Genomic DNA, 13,957 nt, shown 5'->3' with positions numbered 1-13,957 from the left:
GTCTGAAATATAGTGAGGAGGAGCTGGTCGTGGATGATTTATGTTGAAATTATGTTCATTACACTTCTAGTTTATAGCCCCGACAGTGCTCACTGGAGTCTTCAATAGTTTAGAATTTCTTCTGTAAACAGTGGCATCAGTATGTTTTACATCAAGAAAGTTAGGAAGGTCTTGAGACAGCTGATTGGTTTTAAGCATGATGTGATATTTCTGAAGTGGGAGCTTGGTAATGAGACACCTTTTTATAGGCCATCCATTGAACCAGCTGATATTTTTTTTAACTTAAGGTACCGTCACACTAAGCAACGTCGCCAGCGATCTGTGACGTTGCAGCGTCCTAGGGAGCGATATCGCTGTATTTGACACGCAGCAGCGATCAGAATCCCGCTGTGAAATTGCTGGTCGCTGCTAGAAGGTCTGCACATTATTTGGTCGCTAGGTCGCCGTGTATCGCCGTGTTTGACAGCAAAAGCAACCATACCAGCGATATTTTACACTGGTAACCAGGGTAAACATCGGGTTACTAAGCGCAGGGCCGCGCTTAGTAACCCGATGTTTACCCTGGTTACCAGCGTAAAAGTTAAAAAAACAAACAGCACATACTCACACGCGCGTCCCCCAGCCTCTGCTTCCTGACACTGACTGAGCGCCGGCCCTAAACTGAAAGTGAAAGCACAGCGGTGACGTCACCGCTGTGCTGTTAGGGCCGGAGCTCAGTCAGTGTCAGGAAGCAGACGCTGGGGGACGCGCTGGTGAGTATGTGCTGTTTGTTTTTTTAACTTTTACGCTGGTAACCAGGGTAAACATCGGGTTACTAAGCGCAGCCCTGCGCTTAGCAACCCGATGCTTACCCTGGTTACCCGGGGACCTCGGCATCGTTGGTCGCTGGAGAGCGGTCTGTGTGACAGCTCTCCAGCGATCAAACAGCGACGCTGCAGCGATCGGCATCGCTGTCGCTATCGCTGCAGCGTCGCTTAATGTGACGGTACCTTTAGTGGTAGGATTGCTTTCTAATTACTGATAGATTTCAGCTGGTGTCATGACTTTTCATGGCTTTTGCATCTCTCTTTATGTGCTCAATACTTTTTCCTGCGTCACTTCTCATCATTACATATAACTTAATTTATGGACAACTATGGTTTGATATGTTTGCCTGTGTGGATTGTATGGCTTGTTACCTACATCTGGTGAGACTTGCATGTCAATACACTTTTAGAAATATATTTACTTTGCAAATTGGTGATGTGTTCAATACTTATTTTGCCTGCTGTGTAGAAAGCAAAATGTGTATGCTAATCACAGTATGTGATTGCCTGTTTGTTAAGCAACCCCCACATGTATTCAAGCTGTCTGGCAGCCGCAAATCATGCAGCTACGTCGACATAAACTAAATCTCCGAACACGCCAAAATACTCGGAGACCACCCGAGCATGCTAGGAGAAACACAAGTAACGAGCATACTCGCTCACCACTACTTCCTACCTCTATTGCCGAACTGTGAGTTCTGATGTACTCTCACCATCCTAAAATCTTCCTAGAATGGTTGCTGCATTCCCTGTCTAGGCTTTTAAACAGGCTATGATAGCCTGTTTTGATTGGTTTTGCTATATCACATGATGCTAAAGCTGTAAGGCTTTGAGGGGAAGTCCGCTCAGTTGACTGATACAATTTTCTGCAACATGTAAAATGGCAGTGGGCATTATTTTTTGTGGTTATTCCCCCGAATCAAGTCACAAATTGTTTAAATTCACCGGGACCTGCAAATATCATAAACGTTTATATGAATTTGATTTGAATGAAATTGATTCAATCATCTCAACTTACATTTAATTTACTGTATTTTCCTTATCCAGTGTAATATTAGGTGCTTCAATATCCAACTTTATTGCACAGAAGCTTTTTAAAATGAAATCAATAAATGTACAAGAAAAGCTATGACAAAACAGTATATTGAAGGATAGTATATTCTTTAGTAAATATACTTCTCTCCCTCCATGCCTCTTTGTTCATATTTGACAATATTAATGTTATCATTAGTAAAAGTCAGCGAAGCCACACCTCAGCTAAATGTTATGCCAACCTACCTAGTACACAATATAAAAGCTTAGCTCTGGGTTTTGACACTCTGCTCACTGTTGGTCTGCTTCTTGTTCAACTGAATACGATATGGGATTCTTTATTGGGATCCCATTATGGGTCTTAATTTTAAGTGTGGGCCAGACAAAAGGTAGGTCTCAACCTTATGGTAACTTACTTAAAATGACTTTATCTCCTCCTGAAAATTCTTTCGAATACTTTATGAGACACAATAATTTAACATAATTTACTGTACCCTACTAATTCCATGGCTACACAATTTTAGCTTATCATGCATTTGAAATAATCCTGATGTTATTGTCAAATTAGATCCCATTAATGTGAGACTGCTGTGCCATTAATCCTTTAAGTGAATAGCTTTGAGCAGTATAAGTGTTTGTCAACTCTTTACATGCAATTTCAATTCTTTTCCAAAGTTATTTGGATATATAACATTGCAGTTAAAGATATTGATCTACTCAGAACAGAGGGCATTGTTTACTTTTTAACCACTGAACCTTGGATCACAATCTTGGAAAATTGTATGGTCCATGGATTACTACTCCATATTGAAGGGTTACACAACCTGTTCTGGCTACACTGAGCTACAGAAACACTCCAAAGGACTGCAATAAAATTTAAAGTGGTAATCTCATTTGATACATTTATGGCATATTAAAAGTATATGCTATAAATCTCCATTATGTGCAATATCCATTTATAGAGTTCAAGCTTATCAGAAAAACAGAGGTCCTCTGTTTCCTCAATCAACACTACAGAGGGGAGGAGACCATATATGTACGAGGTTCTTTCGATGTAGTTTGTGGGTGTTGCAGCATTACATTACCATATCCAAATCACAACTTTGAAAAAAGAATCATTAATAAAAGCCACCTCTAAGTCATAATTTGCTTTCAGAAATACTAAACAAGAGTCAAGTGGCTCCAGTTCCCTGATATGTGAAGGCCTAAAGATGGCTACACAGTTTACTAGTATTGCATGCCTGAAACATTCCTATTCCTAAACTGTGCCTCTTTCTAAAGTGGAATGATATGTGATAAGTAGCCAACCTTAAGCATTTCCATTTTAAGATGGTTGAGGACCAAATAAATTGGCATTGCAGCTTGCAAATGGGCCCCCAAGGAGTAGGTTCTCTCACTCGTGGACGCAGACAGGAGAGAGCCACCATTCAAGAACAGTATATGGACCATTCACAGTCTAACAATCCAAAATTCCATCTATTTTATCATTGTAAATAGGTCCCTTTATTTTTTGAGCCCCTGTTAATAATATAACAAGAAAAAAATCTAAAGTTAATATTTATTGATGACAAATATTTGATCATTGCTGATCCAACAGGTCATTTACCACATGCTCAAATATATGGATGCCAAAGAGAGGGAGATTTTTCATGCTGTTGGACCTGGTCCATTCAAGTACTGCAGAAACAAGAACCCTATTCATTAAACTATTCACTCTGTCATGACCATGTGCTCTTTAGGGCATATCCCTTTAATAAATTATTGGTTAACTGTCTACATCAATATTAGTGGTCAGCCTTATGTTGAAGACAGAGTATGTAAATGCATAAAGTATTATAACTTTCCTTGGCTCACAATTATTTATTTGGACCTTTCCAAACAAAGAAAGAAGAGAAAATTCTTACAAGAAAAATTGAACCCTATTACAGATAAATATTGTTAGGAGTGCTAATGCCCAAAAAAAGTTAAAGAAAAAAAAGGGAAGTCAGGGTATTAAAAATAAGTTCAACGATAACGCTTTTTTTGAAGGAAATTGCAGGGGCTGAAATAGTGACTGCAATCTCTGCCCCATGATGATGCTTCATGTGAGTATTCCAGCATGCACTGGGATTCTCAAATGAAGCGTCATCATTAAAAAGAAAGTTGTAAAAAAAAGAAGAGCCATTAGATAGTGTAGTTAGGGAAGGATAAGGAATGCATAATTAAAGTAAATTAGAAAATAGATTAGATTAAGGCATAAAGTAGATGGGCATTAAGAATGAAAACTAATTTGTATTTCAGACAACCTTTTAAGCTACAGTGGGGAAAAAAAAGCATTTAGTCGGCCACAAATAGTGCAAGTTCTCCCAATTAAAAAGATGAGAGAGGCCTGTAATTGACATCATAGGTAGACCACAACTATGAGAGTCAAAATGAGAAAACAAATCCAGAAAATCACCTTGTCTGATTTGGCAAGATTTATTTTGCAAATTATGGTGGAAAATAAATATTTGGTCATTAACAAACGTTAATCTCAACATTCTGTTTTACATCCTCTGTTGGCAATGACAGTGGTCAAACATTTTCTGTAAGTCTTCACAAGGTTGGCACACACTGTGGGTGGTATGTTGGCCCATTCCTCCATGCAGATCTCCTCTAGAGCAGTGATGTTTTGGGACTGTCGATGGGCAACACGGACTTTCTACTCCCTCCAAAGGTTTTCTATGTGGTTGAGATCTTTTCCCCACTTGCTAGTATGCCTAAAACATTTTTGTGGGTTTTGAAAAATGGAGGTATATATGTTTACTATGCATTCATGTTATAAGATATCATATTAATATAATTACTAACAAATTTTTTGCATTTTATATATTTTGTGTTTTGTCCCTTTTGGCTGTGTTTGTTGCGGTATACCTTATATTGTCAATCTTAAAAGATTCTTCATGACAAAGGGGAATCAAGCTTTTCCTTCACCCTGGGCAAAAATGTAGTTTGGCGCCCCCTTCTATACACTGCTTAGATGGTGTAACGGGGTCTACCGTGCTGGGGTACCTCTTTCAGTACCACCCCGTGGTTCAGGAGGTCCACTCTGCTTTGGCTGGATTCTGAATGAAGGACTCTGACTGGAATTCCTTGATTACATGGGCGCATATAAAATATCACTGCTTCTCCACGTATTTCCAGTGTGACACTCTTTACTCACAGAACACAAAATATATATCACAACAGATACAGAGGGCAGGCCCATTCAAAAACGGCAAGCCAGACATACATTACAATAGCCGCAGGTGGCCGGAGCCTGCTGATATTTACTGTGGGAATTACAAAGGTGGGGGAGGTCAGAAGGGGAATATCTTGTCTCCTCTGCCCAGGGGCACAGCCTGTGGGCTGATGCATTAGGGACATATATCTCACATGGAACCTATTATATATACAAATAACTGCATAATATATTGTGGGTGCTGGGGGGTTCTGTAACACGGCTCCCCCTTTCAGCGATGCGATCGGCATACACAGTCTGATCCCTAACGGATCGGTTTGGGGATGACCGAAGTTTATGGGGTTGGTACAAGTTCCGTTAAAGCGTTCACACAACCCATTGGTTTGCGGGTGGTACGGGGCACTCCTAATGGACTTTACGCCGCACGGCTTCCACAGTTGGTTGGTCACTTCTGCTGTAAACTGGGTACCCTGGTCTGAGATAATCTCCCGGGGAAATCCAACCCGTGAGAAAACCTGGAGCAGGGCAGCCGCCACCGTCTCTGCCAATATGTTAGGTAACGCAACCGCCTCTAGATACTGTGTGGCATAATCTACCACTGTCAATATATACCTTTTCCCTGACGGACTAGTTTTGGCTAACAGCCCTATCAGATTGACAGCGGACGGCTAAATGGTTCCTCCACAATGGGGAGGGGGCGTAATTTGGCCTTGCATCGATCTCCCCTCTTGCCAATGCACTGGCAACTGTCACAGGCCTGGCAGTACTGACGAACATCATAGGTTATCCCCAGCCAAAAGAAGTTTTGTGTCAGACGATGCCTGGTGTGACTGATGCCGCAGTGCCCGGCTAAGGGTATGACATGAGAGATTTGCAGTAACTCCTGCCTGTACTTCTTGGGAACTACCAGCCGTCGTTTTATAGTGGGGCTCGTCCTTGTGTGGTGCTGCTCTGTGATCCGGTAGAGGAGTCCCTGCTTCCAAACAAACTGTTCCCTTTCCAGTACCCCGCTCCCCTCCTGTGCCTTCCCACGATATCCCTCTAATGAAGGTTCCTCAAGTAACTCCTCTCTTAATTTCAGCTGGGGTGGCCCAAGAAATGTGTCTGGCTATGAGAATACGTGTAGGGCTGGGATGTCTTACCTGGGCCTCCTCTGAGTGTGATTCCGCCTCTGCAGCTCGAGCTTGTCTCCGGGTGGTCACAGGATATGTCTCAGCCAGAGGGCTGACCGAGAAGGCAGACAACATAGGCCCCAAGTCATTTCCCAGCAAGACATCTGCAGGCAATTCCTCCATCAAGCCAACCTCAATCAGGCCATCCCCGACTCCCCAGTTCAGGCAGTGGGCAGTCGATGTATGGCTCCCCCTGCTACACGGACTGCCACTGTCCGGTCCGTCTTCTCTTGGTCCCGGACGAGATGAGACTTCACAAGGGTCAAAGTTGCTCTGGAATCTCTTAGTCCCTGCATACATTTCCCATTAACCCACACGACCTGTCGATGCTGTTGTCGATTATCTGCCCGGGCCGCCTGCACGGGGTCTACTTCATGCAGCACTTTCTCCATCTCTTCCATCCCCTGGTTAGTCATAGCCCCCAATGCCGGATCACCTTCGCCTTGGTAGCAGTGTACAGCGGCCCGGCTGACAGTAGCTGTTCCCGCCTTTGGCCACTGGGTACGCTGAGACCGGTTGGGACATTGTCTTTGCAAGTGGCCCAGCTGATGGCAGGTGTGGCATCGCGCCCCAGGGGGACTGTGTTAGGTCAGGTTTGAGCTGGTCCCCCGACAATCTTCTTTGGTTTGGGGGCTTCCAGACCCATGGGAGGACCCCTAGTGACCATCTTTGATCCGGCCGACTGAGACCTCCTGGCATCATGGTGTTCGTCGGCCAGACGAGCGGCCTCCTCAAGAGTCATGGGTCGTCTGTCCTGAAGCCATTCCTGTGTCTTGGGGGTTAGTCCATTAAAGAATCACTCTAACAAGAAGAGCTGGAAGACGTCCTCCTTAGTGGTTGCTTGGCTCCCTTGTACCCACTGTAGCAGTGACCGCCGTAATTTGCAGGCCCATTCACTGTGGGTATCGGTTACCCGTTTTATAAGTCCGCGGAACTTTTGGCGGTATGCCTCTGGTGTCAGCGCATACCGGGCCAAGAGCCAAGATCACATCTTTGATCCGCTCATAGTCCATACAATCCTCATCAGGTACCGTGCGATAGGCATCCGCTGCCCGGCCTGTCAGCTTGCTGGCCAGAATCTGAACCCGTTCCTCCGACTTCACTTGATGAAGGGCACACTGCTGCTCAAAGTCCTGCAGAAAGCCATCAATGTCTTCCTTTGCCTCCCCCAACTGTCAGAAGGCATTATACTGGATCTTTTTGTGGCTTACTGTTGAAGGTACCTGGGCGGAGGCCAGAGCTCCCCCTGCTCGCTGACTCTCCTCTCTCCGCTCTGCCATCTCCATCTTGGCCAGCTCCACTTTTGCCCGCTGTGCCATCTCCATCTTGGCTAGCTCTATCCTGGTCCGCTCAGCCATCTTTTCCTTCAGATCAGTACGCACATCAACCATCACCTCTCGTATGATCTCTACTGCAGGGTTTGGGCCATAGAACACCAGTCTGTTCTTTACCTCCCTCTGGAATTCAGTCTCCTCCACGTTCACATTGGGGGGCGCTGCACTGTCGTGTTCCATGATGGCTGCTATCAAATCTGCTTTTGTTTTGTTGCTGGCGATTAACCCTCGAGCTTCCACCAGGTCTTTTAATGTAGTCCTCTTTAACTTCTGGTAGTTGTTTTCCATTCATTCCTTTCCTTCTGTAGATGGGGTATCACATCCCGCTGTCTGCCACAAGTGTAACGGGGTCTACCACCCCATGGTTCAGGAGGTCCACTCTGCTTTGGCTGGATTCTGAATGAAGGACTCTGACTGGAATTCCTTGATTACAAGGGCGCATATAAAATATCACTGCTTCTCCACGTATTTCCAGTGTGACACTCTTTACTCACAGAACACAGAATATATATCACAACAGATACAGAGGGCAGGCCCATTCAAAAGCAGCAAGCCAGACATACATTACAATAGCCGCAGGTGGCCAGAGCCTGCTGATATTTACTGTGGGAATTACAAAGGTGGGGGAGGTCAGAAGGGGAATATCTTGTCTCCTCTGCCCAGGGGTGCAGCCTGTGGGCTGATGCATTAGGGACATATATCTCACATGGAACCTATTATATATACAAATAACTGCATAACATATTCTGGGTGCTGGGGGGTTGTGTAACAGATGGTTTGAGTATTTATCATGTGACCACTGATATGGGAATAGCATACTTACAGTCACATGCTGACTAACTGCTCTTCCTGTTGAGAAGTAGGAAGAGAAGTTAGTTGGCACATGGCATATTGTCCCCCCATGATATCCCCTTTCTATAATGCCCCAAAACACTGCTCCACCTCTTTGATGTCCCTTTTCACATTTCCACCCCCATATTGTTATTGCACACTATTAGCCTCCATATTGTGTCCCCTCACACATTTCTCGCTAAAAATGTTCCCTCACACAATTCCACACCATAATGCCCCTCATACTATTCCCTAATCCTACCATTCTTTCCCTTCACACTATTTCCCTCAATACATTCCTCTCACATTTCTCCTTCATACTGGCACCTTACACATTTCTCCCTGAATACTGCCCCCTCACACTTTCTCCCCATATGGTCCAATCACACTTTTCACCCATACTGTCCTGTCAAACTTTTCCCCTCAATAATGTCCTCTCATATTTATACCCTCATTCTGTCCTCACACAAGATTTTCCCCATATTGTTCCCTCACAATATTTCCCCCATACTGTTCTCACACATTTCTTCCCTTATACTGTCACACATAAGATTCCCCCTATACTTGCACTTCATTACATTTATACCATACTGTCTCCTCACAAGATTTACCCCTCATACTGTCTCCTTACAAGGTTCTCCCCATACTGTTTCATGACATTTTCCCACCCCAATATTATTCCCTCACACTTTCCAGACCGTACAGTTACCTCACAAGATTCCTCACCATTGTGTCCCTTCACAAGATTATCCTCATACTATGCTCTCACAAGATTACATCCCATACTTTTCTCTCACAGGATTGTTCCTCTTCTGTTCCCTCCCATTTCATCCCCTCATACGATATCTTCATGATCCCCCATATTGCCCCCTCATAAGATTCTCTCCTATGCTATACCCTCAAAATATTTCCCCCAACTAACACTCCTGCTTTTTAATCTCCATTGGATTGCTTACCTTATTGTCATCCACTATCTTGATAAAACAGCTGACATTGCACAGACCTAAAAGTGCTGGTGGTCAGAGCTTCAATTGTACTTATGATTGAAAGACAAGTACAATTGAATGCAGATATCATCGTTTTACATATTCTCTGAGTCGGCTCTCAATTTATCAACTAATTTGGAGAACCTTGCATCCCAGCCAAGCATGACCACTATTTTGCTGAAAGGAAAATAACAGAGAGATGGGCAAATAGTTAAAAACAAATTTAATGCTCACCACATGACTTAACTTTCCCTAGGTTTCTGCAGCCCGATATCTAGAACTGGTCCTTGGTGCCTCTTCTTTTCCCTTGCATTCTTAATTATAGTCTCTTTGGTCTCTTCATTCTAGGCTGGGACTTCCACTTTGTTTAGGCATCATCTGTCCCAGCGTGCTGTACAGATGCACATTGTGATGGCAAATGGTTACCAAGTGCATGTTTCTAGTGACAAAACAGCATGCACATACTGTTATAACAAGGGTTGAGCGAAACGGATCGGACAAATTCAGAAATTGCCAACTTTCGCCAAAGTCAGGTTTCATGAAACCCGACCCGATCCTAGTGTGGGATCGGCCATGAGGTCGGCGATCTTCGTGCCAAAGTCGCGTTTCATATGACGCGTTCAGCACCATTTCTCATCCAATGAAGGAGGACACAGAGTGTGGGCAGCGTGATGACATAGGTCTCGGTCCCCACCATCTTAGAGAAGGGCATGCCACTGATTGGCTTGCTTTCTGCGGCATCACAGGGGCTATAAAGGGGCGTGCACGCCGACCGCCATCTTGCTTCTGCCGATCGTAGCATAGGGAGAGGTTGCTGCGGCTTCATCAGAAGAAGGGATATAGTTAGGGAGGGAAGATTAACCCCCAAACTGCTTGTGCTGTAGCGATTTCCACTGTCCAACACCACCTTTTTTTGCAGGGACAGCGGAGGCTATATTTTTGTGCATCAGCTCTGTAGCCTATTAGGCTGCCTTATTAGGCTTGTGCCCACGCTGCGGATTCCGCTGCGGAATTTTCCGCAGCGGATTTGATAATTCCACAGTGAAAAAATGCTGCGGTTTTTATTGCGGATTTATCGCAGTTTCTAGTGCGGTTTTCTCTGCGGGTTTTCAGCTGCAGATTTCTATTGGAGCAGGTGGAAACCCGCAGCGGAATCCACACAAACAATTGACATGCTGCGGAAAATAAACCGCTGCGTTTCCGCACTGTTTTTTCCGCAGCATGTGCACTGCGGATTTCGTTTCCCACAGGTTTACATTGTACTGTAAACTCATGGGAAACTGCTGCGGAAACGCTGCTGTTCCGCAGCGAAATCCGCAGCGAAATCCGCAGCGTGTCCACACACCCATAAGGCTCCCTGATAGCTGCATTGCTGTTTGCACGCTGCTGTGCAAACCAACTGCTGCTGTTGCTCCTTTCTGCACAGTTATCTTGTTTATTTGTCCACACTTTTGTGTTCAGCAGTCCTTTTTATTGCTGCCATACTTGTTCTGAGATCATTGTAGGGAGATTGAAATTGTACTACAGTCCTTGTATTTTTTCATATATCAGCCAGCCACTTTCTGCCATTTACATTGTGTTTAGTGTTGAGCGATACCGTCCGATACTTGAAAGTATCGGTATCGGAAAGTATCGGCCGATACCGGCAAAGTATCGGATCCAATCCGATACCGATACCCGATACCAATACAAGTCAATGGGACTCAAGTATCGGACGGTATTCCTGATGGTTCCCAGGGTCTGAAGGAGAGGAAACTCTCCTTCAGGCCCTGGGATCCATATTAATGTGTAAAAGAAAGAATTAAAATAAAAAATATTGCTATACTCACCTCTCCGACGCAGCCTGCACCTTACCGAGGGAAGCGGCAGCGTTCTTTGTTTAAAATTTGCGCGTTTACTTCCTTACGTGAAGTCCCGGCTTGTGATTGGTCGCGTGCCGCCCATGTGGCGGCGACGCAACCAATCACAGCAAGCCGTGACGTAATTTCAGGTCATTCAGTATTTTAAAATTACGTTCCGGCTTTGTGATTGGCTGCGTCGCGGTCACATGGGCGACGCAACCAATCACAAGCCGGGACGTCACGGGAGGCTGGACACGTGCACATTTTAAAATGCGCGCGTGTCCAGCCTCCCGTGACGTCCCGGCTTATGATTGGTTGCCTCGCGGTCAACCAATCACAAGCCGGGAGGCTGGACGCGCGCATTTTAAAATGCGCGCGTGTCCAGCCTCCCGTGACGTCCCGGCTTGTGATTGGTTGCGTCGCGGTCAACCAATCACAAGCCGGGAGGCTGGACACGCGCGCATTTTAAAATGCGCGCGTGTCCAGCCTCCCGTGACGTCCCGGCTTGTGATTGGTTGCGTCGCCCATGTGACCACGACGCAGCCAATCACAAAGCCGGAACGTAATTTTAAAATACTGAATGACCTGAAATTACGTCACGGCTTGCTGTGATTGGTTGCGTCGCCGCCACATGGGCGGCACGCGACCAATCACAAGCCGGGACTTCACGTAAGGAAGTAAACGCGCAAATTTTAAACAAAGAATGCTGCCGCTTCCCTCGGTAAGGTGCAGGCTGCGTCGGAGAGGTGAGTATAGCAATATTTTTTATTTTAATTCTCTCTTTTACACATTTTTACATTAATGTTGTTTCGATACCGATACCCGATACCACAAAAGTATCGGATCTCGGTAGCGGAATTCCGATACCCGCAAGTATCGGCCGATACCCGATACTTGCGGTATCGGAATGCTCAACACTAATTGTGTTGTGTTATACACTGGGCCTGAGTTTTGGTGCAGTCTCCCCCCCCCCAAAAAAAAGGGAGATTCAAATTGTCACAAAGTGAATATACGTCAGTTCTGTTAATTTGTCGTATATCAGCCAGCGATGTTCTGCCACTTACATTGTGTTGTGTTATACACTGGGCCTGAGTTTTGGTGCAGTCTGAGACTATGGTACCCTGTCCCGAACGAAATAGCACCTTACACGGTGACACAGAGGAAGGTGCACATGGCATTGAAGAGGAGGTGATAGATGACCCAGATGTTGACCCAGATTGGCAGCCATTGGGGGAAGAGGGTGCCGCTGCCAGTAGCTCAGAAGTGGAGGAGGATGATCCGCAGCAGCATCTACATCACAACAGCTGTCATCTGGCAGGCCCGTATCAGGCCAAAAACGTGTGTCAAAAACAAAAACAGTTTTAGGACAGCGTGGCCATCCGGTGAAAGTAGCACATCGTGCAATGCCTGAAAAGGTATTCCATAGTAGGAAGAGTGCAGTGTGGCAATTTTTTATCCAAGATCCGAATGATCAGTCAAAACTCAAAAGTTATCTGTAAGAAATGCTCAAAGACCTTTAGCAGAGGGAAGAATCATCAAAATTTAAATACAATGTGCATGCGTAGACATTTAACCAGCATGCACTTGCAAGCCTGGACTAACTACCAAACGTCACGTACCGTTGGTGCACCTGCTCAGAATGAAGGTAGTCAGCAACGCCACATTGCTTCCCTCACTGTAAGCCCACCGGTTAGGACACCACCAGCAGCAAATGTGGAGGTATCGTCGCAAGGCCAAAGCAGTCAGGAAATCACAAGGTTATTGGTAGGAAACACTGTATGTAGGCCAACATCAAGAATACCATCACCAACCCTCTCTCAATCCACCATGTCCACCACCACCACCACCGCTAGTTCCACCATATGAAGCTCTCCAGTCCAGCTCACCCTACAAGAGACTCTCGTTAGGAAAATAAAGTACTCATCCTCTCATCTGCGTACACAGGGTTTGAACGCCCACATTGCTATACTAATCTCATTAGAGATGATGCCCTACCGGTTGGTTGAAAGTGAAGCTTTCAAAGACCTGATGGCCTACGCAGTACCATGCTATGACCTACCCAGTCGGCACTTCTTTGCGAGAAAAGCCATCCCAGCCCTCCACCAGCATGTCAAAGACCGCATTGTCCATTCACTGAGGCAATCAGTCAGTGGAAAGGTGCACCTCACAACAGATGCATGGACCAGTAGGCATGGCCAGGGACAGTTCTGCCTAGCCCACGGTCTAGGAAACAGTTGGCTGTAGGCGTTCGCCACCCCTCCTCCTCCTCCTCCAGCAGAAGCGAAAGCTCATCCACAGAGTGCAGTCGCACGACCACTCCATCCGCAGCTGCCAGTGTTGCACGCGAGGTGTCCCATTATCGAACAGCTAGTGGTAAGTGTCAGCAGGCTGTGTTACAAATGAAGGTTTTGGGCGACAACAGACAAACCGCGGAAGTACTGGCTGAGTACTTGCAGCAAGAAACTCAGTCATGGCTGGGCAGTGTACATCTTGAGGCAGGCAAGGTAGTCAATGATAACGGAAGGAATTTTATGGCTGCCATAGCCCTTTCGGAACTGAAACACATACCTTGCCTGGCTCACACCTTGAAACTGGTGGTGCAGTGCTTCCTGAAAAATTATCCGGGGTTACCAGCCCTGCTCCTGAGGGTGCGAAGACTTTGCTCGCACATCCGCTGGTCAACTGTACACTCCAGCCGTATGCTGAACCATCAGCGATTGCTGAATCTTCCCCAGCACCGCCTAATAATTGACGTT

The 13,957-nt window shown here is 45.6% G+C and overlaps 1 protein-coding gene across 1 annotated transcript in view; it reads left to right on the top strand.

Moving 5' to 3' along the window:
• The first annotated feature begins 2,128 nt into the window (after positions 1-2,128).
• The window catches only part of LOC143803852 (mucin-5AC-like), a 394,146-nt gene continuing 382,317 nt past the window's right edge, over positions 2,129-13,957 (top strand). Inside the window, exon 1 of the mRNA XM_077281617.1 lies at positions 2,129-2,227. Within this exon, the coding sequence (XP_077137732.1) occupies positions 2,167-2,227 (61 nt within the window). The 5' untranslated portion in view covers positions 2,129-2,166. The remainder of the gene's footprint in view (positions 2,228-13,957) is intronic.

This window comes from Ranitomeya variabilis, chromosome 2 (assembly GCF_051348905.1).
Source record: "Ranitomeya variabilis isolate aRanVar5 chromosome 2, aRanVar5.hap1, whole genome shotgun sequence".
In the NCBI taxonomy this organism is placed as follows: domain Eukaryota; kingdom Metazoa; phylum Chordata; class Amphibia; order Anura; family Dendrobatidae; genus Ranitomeya; species Ranitomeya variabilis.
The sequence above is the reverse complement of the archived record's forward strand: the minus strand, read 5'-3'. Positions and strand labels throughout refer to the sequence as shown.